General features: G+C 39.9%; 1 protein-coding gene across 1 annotated transcript in view; it reads right to left on the bottom strand.

Annotated features, from left to right (window-relative positions):
- Nucleotides 1-21,486, bottom strand: part of SPMIP2 (sperm microtubule inner protein 2) — a 98,143-nt gene extending 76,657 nt beyond the window's left edge. The window contains exon 1 of the mRNA XM_066360179.1: nt 21,423-21,486. Within this exon, the coding sequence (XP_066216276.1) occupies nt 21,423-21,486 (64 nt within the window). The remainder of the gene's footprint in view (nt 1-21,422) is intronic.
- Nucleotides 21,487-22,087: the final 601 nt, after the last annotated feature.

The following is a 22,087-nucleotide window of genomic DNA, read 5'->3' as shown; positions in this document are numbered from 1 at the left end:
TCTCCAAATACTGTCACACTGGGAATTGGGGCTTCAACATATGAAAATTGTGTGCCTGATCAGCGGTGGTGCAGGGGATAAAGCATTGACCTGGAACACTGAGGTCACTGGTTCGAAACCGTGGGCTTGCCAGGTCAAGGCACATATAAGAAGCAACTACTATGAGTTGATGTGTCCTGTCTCTCCCCTCCTTCTCCTCTCCTTCTCTTTCATTATCTCTCTCTCTCTCTCTCTCTCTCTCTCTCTCTCTCTCTCTCCTCTTTCTAAAAATCAATAAATAAAATATAAAAAAAGAAAATAAAGATAAAAAAAAAACTGTGTGGTACAATTCAGTCCACGAAAACATACAACGAATCATTATCCAACCTTAAAGAGGAAGAAAAGTCTGACACATGCTACAACAAAGATGAAATTTTAGGACATTATGCTAAGTGAATAAGCCAGTTACAAAAATGACTCTACTTATATGAGATTACTAACATAGTCAAATTTATGGAGACAGAAAGAAGAATGGCAGTTGCCAGGGGCGGGGAAAGGGGAAATGGAGAGTTAGTGTTTACTGGACACATAGAGTTTTAATTTTGCAAGATGAAAAGGCTCTGAAGCTGGATTACACTGAATGTTGCTTTGCAGTGTAAATGCACTTACTGCTACAGAACTCTATGTTTTTAAGTATTTGCCAGGTTATGTTTAAACTTTAAAATTTGTCATTTTATATTATGTTTAAAATAAGATAATTTTTTAAAAGAAAAGATAGTAAAGCTCTCTACGGTTAGATCACTCATGGTTTAGTAGGTAACCCCAAACGGCACTCACTCTTGGTGGATCTATTCCTCCTGAAACACATTTAAATACACACCACGTTGCCATGATGTGCCATCCGTCTGTCAACCAGTAGTCTAATTCTCTGTTCTATGCTTTTTTCCTACACTGTCTTTCCAAATATATAAGATGGGTATTTTGTCTTCTACATCTATCTTTCTGTGGAATCTCCTAAATTTTCAGTATAAATTGCAACTTAATTTTCCTCAAGTGTTGTCATCATAGCGATGGTAATAAAATCATACATTTACTGAATTACAGGGAAATCAGTTTGGGAACTTCCAAGCCCTACAAGAATGTGAATAATTTAACAATATTGTTAGATGTTAATTGACTCTAAACTAGCAGGTTTGGCAAATGCCAGATTGTTTTGCCTTTGGTCTCTTTCCCTTCCTTAAACAATATACCCATGCAAGGAACGCCCAGGACCAGACACACATAAATAGTTGTGGAACGAAAGAATAAATGTGTGATGCACATGTTACAGACAGAATTCCTTGATTGCAGGAAGGAAGAAACCCACTGTCTGGTGTGAGCCAATCAGGTGCAGAGCTCCGAGCAACACGCTTGGAAGTAGTAGTACACTCCTGCAGGAACAATTCCGTTTTTGAAATACAGCTAATAATTTCCCATTTAAGAAGAATCTTTTTACAAGTGTAGCAAATCACATAATCTTTGTTGTAAAGCAAACGCCAGGAACAATGATATGACTTCTGGGCCTTTGTCTTCATGCCTTTGTAAATATTGTAATACAAAAGTTTCAAGATTTGCTAGACCAAGGCAAGAGAAATAGTTGATGAGGAAGGACAGAGTTGGAACAAAGAGATTCAAGTCTTACATTGCTTTGCACTGTAATTTATACACAAATATGAATAACACTGAAATGCTGACAAGAGATTTAAACCTAAATTTTATGCAGTTGGACTATCACTATTTTAAAATTATGTAAGTGCTTACTACACACGCAGTGTTAGTCTCTCTTCTCTGAAAAATGAATATATAAAAATCTTTTAAAAAAAACAAAAACAAAAAAAAATTTAAATAAAGGCATGATGCCTGACTTGTGATGGCACGGTGGAGAAAGCATTGACCTGAAATGCTGAAGTCACTAGTTCAAATTCCCAGGCTTGCCCGATCAAGGCACATATGAGAAGCAACTATGATTTGATGCTTCCTGCTCCTCCCCTCTTCTCTTTCTCTCTCTCTTCTCTCTAAAATCAATAAATAAAATCTTTTAAAAATTTTTAAAAAGAGCCTGACCAGGTGGTGGTGCAGTGGATAGAGCATGTTGGCCTGGGACGTTTGAGGATCCAGGTTTGAAACCCCAAGGTCACCAGCTTGAGCATGGGCTCATCCAGCTTGAGCTCAGGTTTACTAGCTTGAGTGTGAGATTATAGACATCACCCCAAATTCACTGGCTTGAGCCCAAGGTTGCTGGCTTGAGCAAGGGGTCACTGGCACGGCTGGAGCCCCCCACCCACTCTGGTCAAGGCACATATGAGAAAGCAATCAAAACAACTAAGGAGCTGCAACTATGAGTTGATGCTTCTTATCTCTCCCTTGCTGTCTTTCTGTTCCTATCTCTCTCTCTCTCTCTCACTAAATAAATAAATAAATAAAAAGAAAGAAAGAGAGTGATGATCAATGAGAAATGGTCATGGAAAATGTGGGTCTTGATCAGGACTTGGGGAGAGCAGTTAAGTCAACACACAAGTTTGAAAAATTAGAATTTCTAATTTACAAACATCAGCATACAGTCAGATGGGACTGTGTTGAATTTGTCCTGCAGTCGGCTAAGAGAAATGGAATGTAAAGTGGATGTCCAACATCACTGCCGATGTCCAGCCATCGGACCCCTGCGACATGTGCAGGTCCATGTAAAACGTCCTACAGCTTCCTGCCCTCTTCCAATGCTGGCCGTCCCTTCCAGCAGATGAAGAAATGAGAGCGATAAACGCGGCACAATGAGCTGAACTCACAAACGACAAAATAACATTACTCTTGCTCCATTTGGTGCTAATTATCAGTGGGGCGAAAATGCAACAATTAAAGAACATCTTTTTCTATTTTCTAGTTAATAAAAAAAGGAGATTAATTTTGATATTTTTCACTTTCTTCTCTTTCTAGATAGTCATCTTTCCTATGTTATTTTATTACTTTTTTTTTTAGTAACCCCTTGTGGTGGCAGCCTAGTTACTTCATGCTTGTTTGTCAGTTATAAAGGCTAAAGTGGGGAGTCCTCCTGTGCTCTCGATTTCTCCTTTTTTCTTCCAGCAGAGACTGCCTCCTGCAGAGAGATGCTGGGTGAGCAGCTGCTGGGCCCCTGGAAGAAGGAGGGGGTTAAATGCATTCCCTTTGAACTTGTCTGATTCCCTCCTATTGTGTCCCACACTGCTCCTGCAATATTTTTTTCTTTTCTACTAAAGCAAATCTCTGTCTCAAAGGAGCATGGACATAAGTAGGCACCACCCTGAGAATCTTTGCAGGGAGAGATGAGAGAGGAGCACCTGGTGAATATAGACCGGGGGGAGCAGGTGGAAGCTCCGTGGCTAATATCTGTTTCCGAGTGTTGCTCTCAGCAGAGCTTTGTTAGCGAACACACCATAGAAATCATTGAGAAAGTAGTGGCAGAGAACTTTCTGATGAGAAAGGAAGAAGATCTTATGGAGGATTCCTCTCCTACACTAATCTAATCTACTCTGATCTACTTTAGGGAAAGAAATAAGCAAAAATAGTAAATAATGTGTTCCTTCTGCATTGTCCTTTTATGCGGAGATAATTACTGACCCAGTTTAGAGATAAATGGATATCCAGACTATCCAGACTGACTCTCTTGATAGCAGAACTAATAGCCAAACATATAAATGAGTGCCGATGAATAGTGCCAATAAAGGAAAATGCTTAGACTGCAAACTTCTCAAGGAATTGTGAATTATTCAGCTTGCTCACCCCTTCCTTTCACAAAAGATTTTGAGTGTCCTCTGCCTGAGGCTTCCCTGGGTGCTGTCTGCCTATCCTTTGAAGCTGAAACCAGAAAGAAGGTGAGTCCCAGAAGTCCTGGTCCCCCAGGTAGAGCACCAAAATACACAGCTTCACAAGAAAAAATCTGGCCGTTGTATACCACCATGGATAGGCAGTCCACCACCACCAGGTCAGGAAAGTGATTCAGATGCTGTTAAACAAGCAACTGATTTAAAGCAATGGGTCAAACCAATGTGGGCATGTGAGATAAACTGGAATCTGCAAGGATGAATTGAACTCGACTAAGAATCTTACGCCTCCATGCCTTCCAATTTGATGATCAAAATGAAAATGGTGCCTTTTGTCAAGTGCTAAATACCTGACCCAGAAGTCAATGAAGTTGAAGAAGGAAGTGTGGAAGGCTCTAAAGGAGCTGCCCACCCCAACAAGGTGAGCCACCTTGTCAGCAACAGTGGGCAGCAGCTGCAACATCACCTGGTGGCCAGAACCAACCTTCTGAACATGGAGGTTGTCCACTCCTTCACTTCTGCCTTCCAAATTGCACACAAACTGTCTCTTGTGGCCAAGCTGAACCCAAAACTATGCAGAGAAAAGAATTCTGGGAAATGTAGTTCTAGCTTAGGTAAATTGACAGTACACACCCACCACATTTATGTTGTGACAATGAGTTCAGTCTAGCTGAATGTGTGTGTCATAGTGGTCCACTTATTTGCACTTTATGTGATTTATTTGACTCTAATATTAAGTAATCCATATCAATTAATGATGGAAACTAGATAAATACATGGACAGCTATCATTAGACAGAGCAAAATAAAAAGTTCAAAACATAAAAGAGGAGAGGAGATTTTAGTTATTTTTTGTCCCTAAGCAAGTATAATGGCCCAGAATACTGGTCTTGCCTTCTTTGCAAAACTTGAGGCCATGTTGAATTGCTGAAAACAATTTGAGATAAATTCAGGGTCTTTTGGTTGGGTTTACAATAAACTCAATGGATGGTCTGATCCAACTTGTCTCAAATCAAGGTAAACAGCCTGACCAGGCTGTGGCGCAGTGGATAGAGCTTTGGACTGGGATGCGGAAGGACACCAGGTTTGAGATCCTGAGGTCGCCAGCTTGAGCACGGGCTCATCTGGCTTGAGCAAAATGCTCACCAGTTTGAATCCAAGGTCGCTGGCTCAAGCAATGGGTTACTCAGTCTGCTGTAGCCCCATGGTCAAGGCACATATGAGAAAGCAATCAATGAACAACTAAGGTGTCGCAACGAAAAACTGATGATTGATGCTTCTCATCTCTCTCCGTTCCTGTCTGTCTGTCCCTGTCTATCCCTCTCTCTGACTCTCTCTCTGTCTTTGTTAAAAATAAAAAATAAAAAAATAAAAAACAAATCAAGGTAAACAGGCCAGTGATTATCATCTGTCTATAACTGGGCAAGATTTCCTCAGAGTAGAGGTGAACATCTGAGTAGTATCTGTGGAATAGCCCAAACTTTTTAACCTTTCTCTGACTGAGTGAAAAGGGGGAAGTAATGAATGGCTTTTATATGAGGAAACTCTAGCCTCATGCCCGACATGAACACTTCCGCGTCGTGCTTTATGTAGAATTCAGATAACGAATTCTATCAGTACATTCAATTGGATGTGTTAGGGTTGGTCATCCTAAAAATGTGGGTGTGGCTAGAATAGAAGTTCTCAACTTGGACGACAGGAGAAGATAAAACCAGAAGGAAATAAGTAAATAAATGTACAAGGAGGTGACACTAAACGTTTGGGCTGTTGAATTTGCCTGGTGGGGGTGGGGGTGGCGACAGTAAATCAGCTCTGTCCTGGAGCTGAATTTCAAAGCTCTAATCAAGATTCCCTAACTGTCCTTTGGTCGCAGTTTTGAAAAAAATGTAAACAGAGACCAACCAGGGTTTGTGATTATCTATGCACAGCTTTTTTGTAACTGTAGAGGACAAGAAAATAAGAAGAGATTGGGGAGTAGACACAGGGATTGAGGGTGTATCAGGCAGGAGATAGTAGAAGATCCAAATACTCATGATTGCTCTAGATCAGGGGTAGTCAACCTTTTTACAGCTACCTCCCACTTTTGTATCTCTGTTAGTAGTAAAATTTTCTAACCGCCCACCAGTTCCACAGCAATGGTGATTTATAAAGTAGGGAAGTAACTTTACTTTACAAAATTTATAAAGCAGAGTTACAGCAAGTTAAAGCTATAATAATAATTAATTACCAAGTACTTTATGTCAGATTTTCACTAAGTTTGGCAGAATAAATCTTTTTTTTTTTTTTAATATTTTATTTATTGATTTTTTTAGAGAGCGAGAGACAGAGAGAGAGAGAAGGGGGAGGAGCAGGAAGCATCAACTCCCATATATGCCTTGACCAGGCAAGCCCAAGGTTTCGAACCGGCGACCTCAGTGTTCTAGGCCGATGCTTTATCCCACTGCGCCACCACAGGTCAGGCCTGGCAGAATAAATCTTTATAAAACAACTTACTATAGTTAAATCTATCTTTTTATTTATACTTTGGTTGCTTCGCTACTACCCACCATGAAAGCTGGAACGCCCACTAGTGGGTGGTAGGGACCAGGTTGACAACCACTGGTCTAGATGAACAGACTGCAGGAATCAGCATTAGAGTAAACACTGTCTTTTGAAGCTGCCCTATGTAGGAGTCACTTGCTCAAGGTTTTATCTATTGGATTTTGTGTAGTTGAGATGAGAAAGTGAGTGCCAAAAATTGAAGTAGCCCTGACCGTGGACCCACTGCCTTTGGATCAGGCAGGAGGGAGTCTTCCCTTTTTCATTTGTCCGTGGGGCTACCCTCTCCCACCTCTGTCAACTCTCTTTGTCAAAAGAGATGGCCCTTTTGGTACAATATATAATTTTCCTTTGGGCACCATCTCAGCCCCAAACGTATGTTTCAACTTCAAAACATTTTAATCTAAGGCACACTGTCATTACTTTAGGTGATTCACAGTGGTGAGGTGAACATTTACGTGTAGTTTCTGTCTCAGTGTGTTACATCATCACACAAAAATGGCTGGACAAACTCTCATCCAAATTTGGTGATAATGTTTGAGACAGTCTGACTTAAGGTCTGGATGTTGCCAATAAATATCACTCTTTCAAGGTCAGCCTTCAAGGCCATTAGGACTGTGACTGCCAGTTGGAGAAAGCCAGATGCAAATGCTGTGGACCAGGACGACTGTGGTCCTCACACCCAAAATTGTGAAGGTAGAGGCTTGAGTTTCCCAGACTGGCTGCGAATGGCTGCTTCTCTGGGCTGGCCTCGGCTGCGCTCGGCTCGGGGCTCTGGGCTCACCGGGGACGGAGTTGTTTATTTAGCAATGATGAATGGGGTTCTTGACCTATATGTAGACTAATGTAAATAACTTCCTACTTCATAGTCCTCACACAGAACAATCCATACATAGACTATATGTCCACAGCACTGCCCCTCCCTCGGAAGCAAAGTTATTTATCATGGTGTTGGGGATTTACTGCAAACACTCATTTCCATCTGTATCTTCTGAGTGATTATGTGCCCAATTCAATGATAAACTATCTTTTTAAACAGTTTTTTTAATGATTTTACAGAGAAAGGAGAGGGTGAGGGGAGCGAGAAGTATAAACTCATAGTTGCTTCACTTCAGTTGTTGATTGGCTGTTTGTCATATGTGCCTTGACCAGGCAAGCCCAGGGTTTCAAACCAGTGACCTCAGCATTCTAGGTCAAGGATCTATGTATGCACTGCACCACCACAGGCCAGCAAACTATCTTTTTTTTTTTAGCCCATTTCAAGGGAGTCTAACATACTTGGTTAGAAAGAAAAAAATATCTGAGATGTGGAACTGAGTTTTTTAGTTTTTGTTTTGTTTTGTTTTGTTTTGGTATGCCTACAGACAAGAGGAGCTGACATTCTTCAGTGCACTTCCATGTGTCAAAGGCACATAGGCACATGTATAATGTGCAAGGGATGGTGATAGGGTAGTGAATGTGGCTCTAAGGTGGATCCTGTGTTCTAGGTGGCTACACAATTCGCAGAAAAGAACATGAAAGAAATTTACTACATCAGTTTCTAGGGTTGTAGAATGATAGGTTTGGGTTTTCTTAAATTTCTTTATTCAGCCCATATGACTAGCATGTCTACTTTGTTCTGCTTCTGTTTTGTGAAGAGGGTGGTAATAGCTACTTAGTTTGTTAATTAAAATTTGAAAGAATCTGAAAAACTCTGATAGAAAGAGATGCAGAAGGTATTATTTCCCTGCTATGCACAAAGAATGTATTTAACTCCAGTTCTATCAGCATTTATTCACTAATCTTCCTTTAACTTCAAATAGCTTTATTTGCATAACTTTTGACTATACTTAGACTCTTAATTATCCTGTTATCAGTGACAAAATTCATTTAGCTGAAAAAAACCATATTTTATTTTATATAATCATTTATAGAATGATATAACATTAATTTGAAGTATACAAACATTCCTATTCTTTTTTATTTTCAAATTGTGGGCTTTCAGATTACTTTTAAAAATCAATGGTGATACCCCCCCCCCCTCCTCTCTGTCTCTCTCTTCCCCTCCCGCAGCCAAGGCTCAATTGGAGCAAAGATGGCCCGGGCGCTGGGGATGGCTCCTTGGCCTCTGCCCCAGGCGCTAGAGTGGCTCTGGTCGCAGCAGAGCGACGCCCCAGAGGGGCAGAGCATCGCCCCCTAGTGGGCAGAGCGTCGCCCCTGGTGGGCGTGCCGGGTGGATCCCGGTCGGGCGCATGCGGGAGTCTGTCTGACTGTCTCTCCCTGTTTCCAGCTTCAGAAAAATACAAAAAAAAAAAAAAAAAAAAAAATCAATGGTGATAAGCTGAGACTTCTGATCTTTTGACTAGAGGCATGATAGACCTTCCAGAGGAATATTTTGGAGCATGTGTGAGCTTCTAGGAGCAGAAGGGTCCAGTTCCTATTGCACTAGGGACTGCATTCCTCCGTGTGTCACAGGGAATCCTTGTGTCACTGTCTTTTGGTGTGCTTGTCTAGCATGCAGATTCTAGGGACCTCAGAAAATCTAACAGAATTTTGAGCATTCTGCATTTATAACAGTCTCCATAGGAGGTTCTTAAGCGTATTAAATTTCGAGAATCTGTGCCCTAGATTTGGGACTGTGGTTAGCGAAAGGTGACAACTCCGAAACCGGATTGGGTTCACACTTCATGGCACACCACTGTCTCTTTTTTCCTCAGTAGCCACCTCCCTCCCCCAGTTATGTGTTGTTGAGTTTTGGTCGTTGTCTACTAAACTTGGGAGCTGCTGCCTTTATTCTAGCTGCTTAGAATTCCTGGCTCCACCCTCTGGTGCCTCCACCTCCAATACTAGGGCAGTTCACTCAACAGCCAAGAATGAGGCTTAGAAATAAACCAAGTCTCCCTTTCCTCTACCCGATTTCCTCAGCTGGCTCTGGGTCAGTGGTGGGACTCAAATAATTTAACAACCTGTTCTCTGCCCTAACGATCATTTTAAGTATAAAAAAATAATATACCGAAAGGTAGTTTATTATTTCATGCATTTAATACTTAAATAAGAACGATAAAAAAGGTATTCAAAACTAGATTGTTATAAGAAAGAGTTTTAAAGTATTAATGAAAAATATTAAATAATGCCAGAAAAAAAACCAATAAAACTTTTAGTTAAGATATTGCCCTATTGCTTCTTGATTGGTGTCCTCAGTTGCAATTATTTCACTTATGGACGGAATGAACATTACTACGGGTGCTTAGAATACGCTATTGCGCAGATGAACGTTAAAAAAGAGTAAGAAATGTAAATTTGTGATTTCCACATTGGGCAGCTTCCCAGACGCCCACCTAAGAGAGAACCCTGATTATGAGTGCCATCTTAACAACTGGGTTGCCGAACTCAACAAAAAATTAGATATCGGTTCCGCTGAAGTGGTGCGAACCGGCTGAATCCCAGCACTGCTCTGGGTCCTTGTCAGAGAATCCCGGTCCTCCTCAGACTCTGCTTGGAAATGTGGTGGTAGGTCTCCTTGCAACGTCTGTCTGGCTCAACCTGTTACAGAACAGGAGCAATCAGTCTACTTATTTCTTCTGTTTAAATGATGGCCTTTCTTGCAATTCTGCAGTTCCCAGAAATGATTTTCTTTATTTTAGAAAGTTCTGCCCCAAGAGTTGATGAAATAAATGAATTGCAGTCTCTTTCATTGATGTTAGGCTTAAAGGTATGAATGATCTTCATCTACCTATCTTCTTCTGCCTTCTTCTTCTATCTGCCTTGGGCTTTTCCTGGAGCATAATTTTCTTAAAGATGATATCAGTAGTCAAAGGGACCTTTTACAAGGCTCTGAAAGGTTCACCCTTTTCAGAAATAATTGCTGGTGACTGGGGTTAGCAAGACAGTGGGGCACTTTATTTTTTATCACTTGCTGTGAGTCAAATTGACCAGGCTCAGACCCAGCAGGTGTCAAGGATAAAGTGCTCCCTTGCTGGGGTCCTGCATGTGCTACCTCTCCTCTTGCAGGGGAGGGAGGAAAAGACAGGGAAACGCATGCAGGATAAACCGACAAATGTGATGTCTGCAGTGAAAGACTTCCCATCCAGGGCACCTACACAGATCTTTGTGTTCTTCTTGACTATATACAAAGACATATTGTCATCAGCCAAGATTACATAATTTAATGAAGTTTATAGGTAAAATTCCAAAACCTGCCATTCTACCATAATATGTTTTTTGTTTGTTTGTTTGTTTGTTTTCCCCAAAGTGAGAAGCGGGGAGGCAGACAGACAGAATCCCACATGCACCTGACCAGGATCCACCCAGCATGCCCACCAAGGGGCGATGCTCTGCCCATCTGGGGTGTTGCTCTGTTGTGACCGGAGCCATTCCAGCACCTGAGGCGGAGACCATGAAGCCATCCTCAGTGCCAGGGCCAACTTTGTTCCAATGGAGCCTTGGCTGTGTGAGGGGAAGAGAGACATAGAGAGGAAGGAGGGTGGAGAAGCAGATGGATGCTTCTCCTGTGTAGCCTGACTGGAAATCAAACCCAGGAATTGAACCTGGGACTTCCACATGCTGGGCCAACACTCTCCCGCTAAGCCAACCGGCCAGAGCCTTACCATAATATATTTTTAATGTGTCTTGTTTTCTTTAGTATTACTTAGCTCAGATTTATAGGAAGATCCAAAAGGCTAATAGTTAGCAGGTAAAAAAAATATCTTTGTGTGTGCTCTGATTATTAGAATCACAAATGACTTCATCTTCTGGGCCCAGTAATCCTCAGCTTACTTATAGTGCTAATGATCTATGTCATATGACAACTGTTAACATGTATGTGAAGCTCACCACATGCCAGGCACTGTGCTGAGTGTTTTATGTATAATAACTCAAAATTTCCAGAAACCTTATAAAGTGGATATTATGGCTTTTTTACAGATGGTATAACTGAGCCATAGAGAGGTAAATACCTTGTCCAGACAGTGGAGCCAGAAGAGTTTAGATCTATGTTACTAAAAGTCTGGTCCCTGGACCACAGCATGGTATCACCTGGGAATTTGGTAGACATGCAGATTCCCAGGCTCCACACTCCAGACCAATGGACTCAGTATCTGCATTTTTATAAGACTCGGGAGATTAATATGCACATTACAGTTTAAAAACCATTGGCACAGATAATCATAGATTTTCTTTCTGTACCCTTTAAAAACTTGCTTATGGCTTCAGACTTTGGGGAATAAACTGTATGTACTTGGTTGGTTTATCATGAAAACCAGAATTTTAAGGATGATTTGTGTGTTCTCTCCCAGCACCTCCCTCTTCCAGATAATCAGCTTTTCAAGGAAAAAAATAGTACAACTAGTTAATAAAAATAAAAGTTCAGAAAATGTCATTAAATTTGTGGTCATGCAGGCGCTTTCATTAAATCATCATAGAGAACCTTATGAAATAGGTACTACTGTCCCCAAACTACAGATGAGAAAACTGAGGTCAGAAAGATTAGAAGGAAACACCAAGATTATGTTTAAGATTATAGTCCTTGTTTTCGGAAATAGGATCTTCATGCATATTTCTTGTTTCCTAAAAGGTTATACAGTAAACAATCAACTAATCTTTGACAAAAGCGTTAATTTTTCAAACACTATTTCAACAACAAAAAACTTTTTTTTTGCTTAATCCTGAGCATTTCTTCCTGATTAAAAGAGGCGATTTACTATACCCTAGGCATCACCTTTGGAAAATTAAATCAAGTTCTGGAAAGGCAAGTAAGTCGTCCTTCCTATCCTCATTCATGTAATAAAGGTTTTTCTAGTTCTTAAAAAAACAAAAACAGCCTGGCCTGTGGTGGTGCAGTGGATAAAGCATTGGCCTGGAATGCTGAGATTGCTGGTTCAAATCCTTGGGCTTACCAGGTTAAGGCACATACAAGAGGCAACTACTAGTTGCTTACTACAAGTTGATGCTTCTCGCTCCTCCCCTCTCTCCTTTCTCTACAAATCAATTAAACACAGATGCGCGCGCGCACACACACACACACACACACACACACGAAATTAGAGTATAAACAAAGCTTGTCCTTAGACGTTCTCTTCTCAGAGATTGATTTACTTGCTTTTCAAAATGGTGGCAGCATCTAATGTTTTATTCCTGTAAATCACATGGGCGATGACTTAAATGGCCAACAATTGAAGGAAGGATTGATTTGGAGTTGTTGTCCCTTGTAGATAAACTTTGATTCGGGCAAGTCACAATCTATGATTATAGAATAAAATGTCTATTATCCAACCCAATGTGTCAGTACCATTAAAATGTGCAAGCTTTTGTCATGATTTAGTTTTTAAAAATCTAAAATATCTGCCTCATGGATTATAGTGGTGAGACTTAAGCTGAATTTGCAGCTAGGATTGTTTTATTCTTTTTTCAAAAAGGAAACCATGAGCAGTTCAGTGTGAAAGTCATTTTCTGTTTTTACAATAATTGAATTTGAGATGTAAGTATTCATGTGGCAGTTTCACAGGGCAAAAAATCAGATGAATAAATGGGTCTGAAACCCAGGCTAATGGAGCAATGCTTTTCAAAATTACATATGCATTTATGTACTTTTCTTACCACTTATAGTTTCATTCATCATATTGCTTTTGGCCCTGTCCTAAAGAGTATTTCCGATTCTAATATATTTCTAATGGAAATACCATGTTGTGATCATTTCTCTATAAGGTATAATTCTCCAGTATTCCTGGTCTATGTGAGCAGCTTTTCTAGTAGATATCTAATGGCTGGCTAAATACATTACTATTTTTATTCAGTCAGATACCTGGATGTAAGGCACATGAATACAGCAGATAAACAGAAGGCAGACAGAGGTTTACATCCTCTTGATCAAGGCCATGTGATGACCCTGAGCAAGTCACTTAGCCCTCTGAACCTCAGTATTCCCATCTGGAAAATGATAGGTAAATTAGATGATCCTGTTATGGTGTGTTTTAAATTTAACACCCTATATTAATTATTCCATAAATCTCTCTGATTTGAACGAAGTAAGAATGTTTTTAAAAATCTGAATGAAAAAAATCTAGTTTTTGCCTGACCAGGCAGTGGCCCAGTGGATAGAACATCAGCCTGGGATGCTGAGGACTCAGGTTCAAAAATTGAGGTCACCAGCTTGAGCACAGGCTCAGCAGCTTGAGAGAGAGGTTGCCGGCTTGAGTGTGGGATTGTAGACATGACCCCAAAGTTGCTGCCTTGAAGCCCAAGGTTGCTGGCTTGAGCAAGGGGTCACTGGCTCAGCTGGAGCCCCCCCAGTCAAGGCACATATGAGAAAGCAATCAATGAACATCTAAGGAGCTGCAACAAAAAATTGATACTTCTCATCTCTCTCCCTTTTGGCTGTCTGTCTGACTCTCTCTCTCTCTCTCTTTCTCTCTCTCACTAACAAAAAATCTATGTTTTAGAGCAATTTTTAATTTTAGTATATGTGCTGTCTAAGCAAGCACAAAAAAGCAATTTTTAAAAAGATTTTATTGATTTTTAGAGGAGAGGGGGAGAGAGAGAGAAAGAGAAGCATCAACTCATAGTTGCTTCATTTTAGTTGTTCATTGATTGTTTCTTGTATGTGCCTTAACCAGGCAAGTCCAGGGTTTTGAACCCTACCTCAGTGTTCCAGGTTGATGCTCTATTCATTATACCACCACAGGTCAGGCAAAAAAAATCTGTTTTTTAAAAAATGTAATTTTATAACTTTAAAAAAGCATAAGATCAGTCACTAGGTAAAAGAATTATGTCATTTATATATAAACAAATGTTTTAAAAATAACATACCCATGCTCTAAAATACTTTTAAAACTTCTTCGTGATTATGTTTATGATACTAGTTTTCATAGAAAGGTTTTTGTAATGCAAAAATAACATTACTTATAAAATCTCCTTTCTACATAATAAAACTCAACAAATTGATAGTAAAACTTATAAGGAAAAATAAGCCAGCAAAAATAATGTTTTAAAAATACAGACAATAATTTACCCTCTCAGGTTAAACTTACAGTTATCAAAAACATATGTATTATAGGAATCAGAACAGTGTTTGACTTTGGGGCAACTGACTGAAAAAAAAACATGAAGACATTTTTTAGGACAATGACAATGTTCACAATCTTGACCTAAAATGTAGACATATAGGTGGGCTTACTTTGTAAAACACCATCAAGCTGAACATAAAATTAATGTACTTAATACAGGATATGCTAAGTTTTAAAAGTTGGACTCACATTTTTCTCAAAAAGAACCTCTATCCTTTTATTAACTGCAAACTAAATAAATTCTGAGCTCCATCTATAACATATGGGGTCTAATTATTCCAAAAGAAAAAGGAGTAGAAAAACAAAACAACCAAAACATAAGGCTGAGTTTTGTGGAGGGTTATGATGTAATTTTGTTCTTTTTCACTGTTTTTACATGATTTCTCATGCCCTGTGAAATTGGATTTGTGTTCCCTTTCAGTACCATACTGTGCTATGGTCAACATTTAGATTTACCAGCCTGACCTGTGGTGGCGCAGTGGATAAAATATCAACCTGGAATGCTGACGTTGCTGGTTCAAAACCCGGGATTTGCCCAGACAAGGCACATATGGGAGTTGATGCCTCCTGCTCCTCCCCTCACCTTTCTCTCTCTCTCCTCTCTAAAATGAATAAATAAAATCTTTAAAAAATATTTAGATTAAACAAATTAGATTACTAGGTATAACTATAATATTCCAACCAGAACAATAAATTATAAGCATATATCTTACTCATGTTCATTTTTTTAGTCTCCAGAGCTCCAGACCAAGGTTTTAGTATTCAATAGGGATTCAATTTCTATTTGTTAATTTAGATTTCAAATCTATTTGTTAAAAATTATCAAAATAGGCCCTGGCCGGTTGGCTCAGCAGTAGAGCGTCGGCCTGGCGTGCGGGGGACCCGGGGTTCGATTCCCGGCCAGGGCACATAGGAGAAGCGCCCATTTGCTTCTCCACCCCCCCCCCTTCCTCTTTGTCTCTCTCTTCCCCTCCTGCAGCAGAGGCTCCATTGGAGCAAAGATGGCCCGGGCGCTGGGGATGGCTCCTTGGCCTCTGCCCCAGGCGCTAGAGTGGCTCTGGTCGCCGCAGAGCGACTCCCTGGAGGGGCAGAGCATCGCCCCCTGGTGGGCAGAGCATCGCCCCCTGGTGGGCGTGCCGGGTGGATCCCGGCCAGGCGCATGCAGGAGTCTGTCTGACTGTCTCTCCCCGTTTCCAGCTTCAGAAAAAGAAAAAAAAAATTATCAAAATATATTTCAAAAATTTATTTTGGCCCCGGCCGGTTGGCTCAGTGGTAGAGCATCGGCCTGGCGTGCGGAAGTCCGGGTTCAATTCCCAGCCAGGGCACACAGGAGAGGCGCCCATCTGCTTCTCCACCCCTCCCCCTCTCCTTCCTCTCTGTCTCTCTCTTCCCCTCCCGCAGCCGAGGCTCCATTGGAGCAAAAGATGACCTGGGTGCTGGGGATGGCTCCTTGGCCTCTGCCCCAGGCGCTAGAGTGGCTCTTGTCTCAACAGAGCAACGCCCCGGATGGGCAGAGCATCGCCCCCTGGTGGGCGTGCCAGGTGGATCCCGGTCGGGCGCATGTGGGAGTCTGTCTGACTGCGTCCCCGTTTCCAGCTTCAGAGAGATACAAAAAAAAAAAAAATTTATTTTAACAGAAAAAGTATTAAAATTGATAGAAAAATAAAACTTGATGAGTGGCCAAATTAGTTAAGTTGTCAAGATGTACTAATGCACATTGTGAATCGTCTCAGAATAATGAGGTCTCACTAAAAATTCAAGAAATGAAAATGGTGACAACTCTAGCTATCAATGAGTACAAAAGTAGTTATAGCAAATAAAAGAAAATTTTGATTTTAAAATTAAATTGTTCATCAATAAAAAAAATTCTATAAAGCTCTTAAAAGTGCTCCGAAATCATCCTCAAAATTGTCACAAAAGTCCTTAGCTATTTTCTTGTCCGCCTCTCATCTGGCTAGTTTTTCCTCAGCATTCAAGATAACTTTTAAAAATTATTTCATTATACTTTGTTATTTTTACATTAAGTATTCATAATACCAAAATACCTTCTGTTTTTATTGCAGCTCTACAATATATGATATGAATTAAATCATTTACTTTTTTGTTTGCTTAACTAGGGTACATAACCACTTATATCAACGTTTTTGTGAGAATATGAGCTTTCCATTAACAATTGTTTCATATATAGAGGAAAGCGGTCTGAGTCTCAGTAAGTTAGAAAGGTGCTAAGTGATGGCCTTAGAGGAATTAAATTTGTTGTAGAATTTAGTGTGCTATATGTTGACCACAGCAGTAGCCAAGACACAAACTTTCCTAAAGAGCTGAATCTGACTTTCATCAAGCCTCTAACCCAGTGGTCCCCAACCCCCAGGCCGCAGACCGGTACCGCTCCGTGGGCCATTTGGTACCGGTCTGCAGAGAAAGAATAAATAACTTACTTATTTTTGTTTTATTTATATTTAAGTCTGAACCATGTTTTATTTTTTAAAAATGACCAGATTCCCTCTGTTACATCCATCTAAGACTCACTCTTGATGCTTGTCTCAGTCGCGTGATACATTTATTTGTCCCACCCTAAAGGCCGGTCTGTGAAAATATTTTCTAACATTAAACCGGTCCGTGGCCCAAAAAAGGTTGGGGACCACTGCTATAACCTACTCTCCTTTCATACAACATTGTCATCAAGCCTCTAGAACCAAATTCTTATTATAGAAAACACAGAGGATAGAGGAACAAGTTAAATGACATAACAGGAAAGCAAGAGGTAAATTCAGAACACCAGGTGTTTCTTAAAGGATAACTGACCCAATTTCTGCAACAAGTAAATGGCAAGAAAAGAAAAGAAGAAATACTTCAGCAGCTTAAAAGACTAAGAGAGACAACATAACCAAAGCAATGTGTGGACCTTGTTTATATCCTATTCACACGATCAACTGTAAACATACATTTTAGAGACAGTGAGTGAAATTTTATTATGTACTAGTTATTACATGATGCCGAAGGAGAATTGTTGTTAATCTTGTTAGGGGTAATAATGGCAATGTGGTTATTTATGAATATATTCATATTTTTTAAGATGAACAATAAAATATATGGGAGTGAGATAATATATCTAGGATTCACTTTAGACTATTTCAGTGAAAGAAAAGGAAAAACGATCATAGGTAAGAAATTTTAAAATGATGTAATATGAGAAAAATTTTATATTTGTTGATTATGGGAGACAGGTAAGTTGGAGTTAATTATTATATATCAACATAATATGATATAATTAATGTAATATGATCAAGATATTATTTATATATTAATAGAATAATTGATACCTAATATAATCAATATAATAGAATATTATTATGTATCAATATAATGAAAGACCATAAATATATTAAAGGTAACAAGAATTTGAACTATGTAAATACATTAAACTAAGAATATACCCACATAAATAAAAGAAATTTAAAATACTAATTAAGACACACAGTTGCAAGTGACAGTAAATTGGCTTAAGGCTAAGAAGAAATTTATTAGCTGATGGAAATGAAAAGTTTGAGACACAAAAGTCACTTCAAAATGGATCATGGACCTAAATGAAAACACTGTAAAACTTCTAGAAGAAAAAAAATCAGAGAAAAATTTAGTTGACCTTGGTTTTGGTGATGAGTTTTATCAAAAAAGCATGATCCCTGAAAGAAAAAGTTGATTAACTCTACTTTATTAAAACTAAAAACTTCTGCTCTATGAAGACTCCATTAAGAGAATGAAAAGAAAGCTACAGACAGAAAATATTTGCAAAATACTGATCTGATAAAGAAGATGTGTCCAAGGTATGCACAGAACACTTAAAACTCAACAATAAGAAAATAAAATTACCCTGTTAGAAAATAGGCAAGCAATATGAACAGACATCTCACCAAAGAAGATATACAAGAAAATAAGTATATGGCCATTGTTCATTAGAGAATTGTGAATTAATCAAGAATGATATGTAATTACATACCTATTGGAATGGCTAAAAGCAAAAAGCAGACAATACCAAATGCTGACAAGGATGCAAAGCAGTTAGGTCTCTCCTTCATTGCTGGTGGGAAAGCAAAATGGTACAGCCTCTTTGGAAGACAGTCGGTGGTTTCCTACAAAGTTACACATAGCCTTACCATATGACCCAGCAATCACATTTCTAGGTATTTACCATATTGATTTAAAAACACTCACCCAATAGTCAATACACAGATGTTTACAGAAGCTTTTATCAGAATTGCTAAAAACTGCAAGCAATCAAAATGTCCTTTAATAGGTGATTAGATAAACAAATTGTGGTACCTCCAGATAATGAAATATTACTCAGTGATAAAAAGAAATGAGCTATCAAGCCACAGAAGACATGCAGAAACCTTAAATATATATTGCCAAGTGAAAGAAGCCAATCTGAAAAGGCTACATAGTGTATGATTTCAGCTCTGTGACATTCGGGCAAAACTGTAGATAGAGTGAAAGGTCAGTGGTTGCCAGGAGCTTGGGAAGAGAAAATGGGGAAATGAGTAGGTAAAGCACAGGGGATGTTAGAGAGGGGACCCTTCCGTATGATTCTAAAATGGTGGATATATAACCTACAGATTTGTCAAACCTATCAACTTTACAGCACAAAGAGCAAACTTTGATGTATACAATTTTTTTTGTATGTGTGTATTTTTCTGAAGTGAGAAGCAGGGAGGCAGAGAGACAAACTCCCACATGCAACTGACCAGGACCCACCCGGCAAGCCCACTAGGGAGTGATGCTCTGCCCATCTGGGGTGTTGCTCCATTGCAACTGGAGCCATTCTAGCACCTGAAGTGGAAGCCATGGAGCCATCCTCAGTGCCCAGGCCAACTTTGCTCCAATAGAGCCTTGGCTGCAGGAGGGGAAGAGAGAAATAGAGAAGTAGGAGAGGGGGAAAGGTGGAGAAGCAGATGGGCACTTCTCCTGTGTGCCCTGACTGGGAATCAAACCCTCCTGGGCCAATGCTCACACCGGGCCATCCTCTACCATTGAACCAACCTGCCAGGGCCTACAATTAAAAAAAAAATCACTTTGAAGATTCCAGGAAGGAATTCAAACTGTGACAAAAGAATCTAACTGTATTACAAATATATGCCACAACCTCACTGAGGGGGTCAGGAGAAAATGAGCTGCCTAAGTAACTTTGGAAATGAGTACAACTTGTAAATTTTAAGCAAAAGGAACTACAAGAAAGCACATTACTTCAGTTAATAAAGTGGTTTTTGTTTTATTGTGTTTTGGTGTTTGTGTGTGTATGTGTGTTGCCATGGAGTACACGCTAACAATTCTGATACTTGTATACATGTGTTACTTAAACAAGCAAATCAATGGCAGCAGATTTTTCATGACTGGAATGGGAATTTACAAACAGACAAGGGGATACGCTTATAATATATGCTCACTTTTTTAAAGTATAAAGGAAAGGAGATAAAATTTAGTTTATTTCTTATAGATTTATCACAATGATTCATATTCTATTTAATTGTATTTTGTTATAATTTTACATACACATGCCATCCAAATCATTTAAAACAAGTGAAAAGAACAAAACACAAGCCAACAATTTTACTAGGTAAAATACACATCTTACTCAAATTTTATCAGTCAAATATGTCTATGTGAAACTAAAATCAGTAATAATTAAAATTTGATCAAAGTATTCTTATAGTAGCATCAAAGTAGTTGCTCTTGCATAAAACAAGCTTTATAATATAAAAACATTCCTTTGTAAAAGTTAAGTCAGATATGGTGAGAATTAGGATGTCATAGACCTGTTTATGGTAACAGTGTTGATGCCCAGGCTGAATGTACTTAGTAAAAGTAGCAATGTCACCTGACCAGGTGGTGGCGCAGTGGATAGTCAGACTGGGATGCGGAGGACCCAGGTTCAAGACCCCGAGGTCGCCAGCTTAAGCGCAGCTTCATCTGGTTTGAGCAAAGCTCACCAGCTTGGACCCAAGGTCGCTGGCTCAAGCAAGGGGTTACTCAGTCTGCTGAAAGTCCATGATCAAGGCACATATGAGAAAGCAATCAATGAACAACTAAGGTGTTGCAATGAAAAACTGATGATTGATGCTTCTCATCTCTCTCCGTTTCTGTCTGTCAGTCCCTATCTATCCCCCTCTCTCTCTGTGTGTCTCTGTAAAAAGAAAAAAGAAAAAGAGTAGCAGTGTCATTTGAAATGCATATATATGTGATTATTATTATTTTTTTTTAGTGAGGGAGAGAGGCAGAGAGACAGACTCCTACATGCGCTGCATCGGGGATCCACCTGGCAAGCCCACGAGGGGGTGATGCTCTGCCTATCTGGGGTGTTGCTCCATTGCTCAGCAACTGAGCCATTTTGGTTTCTTTAGTGCTGAGGTAAGGCCATGGGGCCATCCTCAGTGCCCAAGGCCTACTCGCTGTAACCCAGTGGTCCCCAACCTTTTTTGGGCCACGGACCAGTTTAATGTCAGAAAATATTTTCACGGACCAGCCTTTAGGGTGGGACGGATAAATGTATCACGTGACTGAGACAAGCGTCAAGAGTGAGTCTTAGATGGATGTAACAGAGGGAATCTGGTCATTTTTTAAAAATAAAACATGGTTCAGACTTAAATATAAATAAAATGGAAATAATGTAAGTTATTTATTCTTTCTCTGCGGACCGGTACCAAATGGCCCACGGACCGGTACTCATCTGCGGCCTGGGGGCTGGGGACCACTGCTCTAACCAATCTAGCCATGGCTATGGAAGGAGACGTGGGAGACGAAGAGAGAGAGAGAAGGGGAGGGGGGAGTGGAGAAACAGATGGTTGCCTCTCCTGTGTGCCCTGACCGGAAATCGAACCTGGGACTTTCACACTCGGGGCGGACACTATACCACTGAGCCCAATGGCCAGGGCCTATGATTTCATTCTTATATTCATTATATGAGTATCATATGTAAGCATCATATGGGTGAGGAATAAAAAATGTTTAGATCTTGTGAAAGCAAACAGAGATCCCTTTACCTGTGAAAATCATACGTTTTCCCACTGTGGTAGAAATGGGCTCTCGATACGCAACAGATGCCATGGCCAAGGTCCCAATTGGGCCACTGGATTTCTTCCCTCAACTTCCTCAGACTAGCTTGTCTGCAACAGAAAGAGTCAAAGACTCCACAGACCTTACTCTCCCTGTCTGTGGCCTGAACTCAGTGGTTGCTAAGGACTCTTCATGATACGGAATTGGAGTGTTCCTTCCAGCAGAGTTCAGTATTCCAATCTCCAAGAATGGGGAGAGAGAGCAGTAGCATTCAGTAATATCTTTTCCTTGGCTGTTAGTATCAAGTCAGAACAAACTTGTTCAGGTACGTGATCTAGAACAGGCTGTGGCAGATGGCATTGGAGGGCTCCATCAACATGTCCTAAAGAATGTTCTGCAGAGGAGTGTTAACAGCAAAAAAATAAAAAACAAAACCTCAAGCTATGGTTAAATGCATTTGGGAAACTTGGGGTAGATAAAAATTTTTAATAAAATACAAATTATATTAATAAGTGAATAAGATAAATGTGTATATATATATTTCTTTCCAGCTCCAAATTCCAACTTTTTTTTAAGTGAGTGGGAGAGAGATAGCTAGACAGACTCCTGCATGTGCTCAATGGGAATCTACCTCACAAATCCCATCTAGGGC

This window comes from Saccopteryx leptura, chromosome 1 (genome assembly GCF_036850995.1).
Source record: "Saccopteryx leptura isolate mSacLep1 chromosome 1, mSacLep1_pri_phased_curated, whole genome shotgun sequence".
NCBI lineage: Eukaryota > Metazoa > Chordata > Mammalia > Chiroptera > Emballonuridae > Saccopteryx > Saccopteryx leptura.
This window is presented reverse-complemented; position numbering and strand designations above follow the sequence as displayed.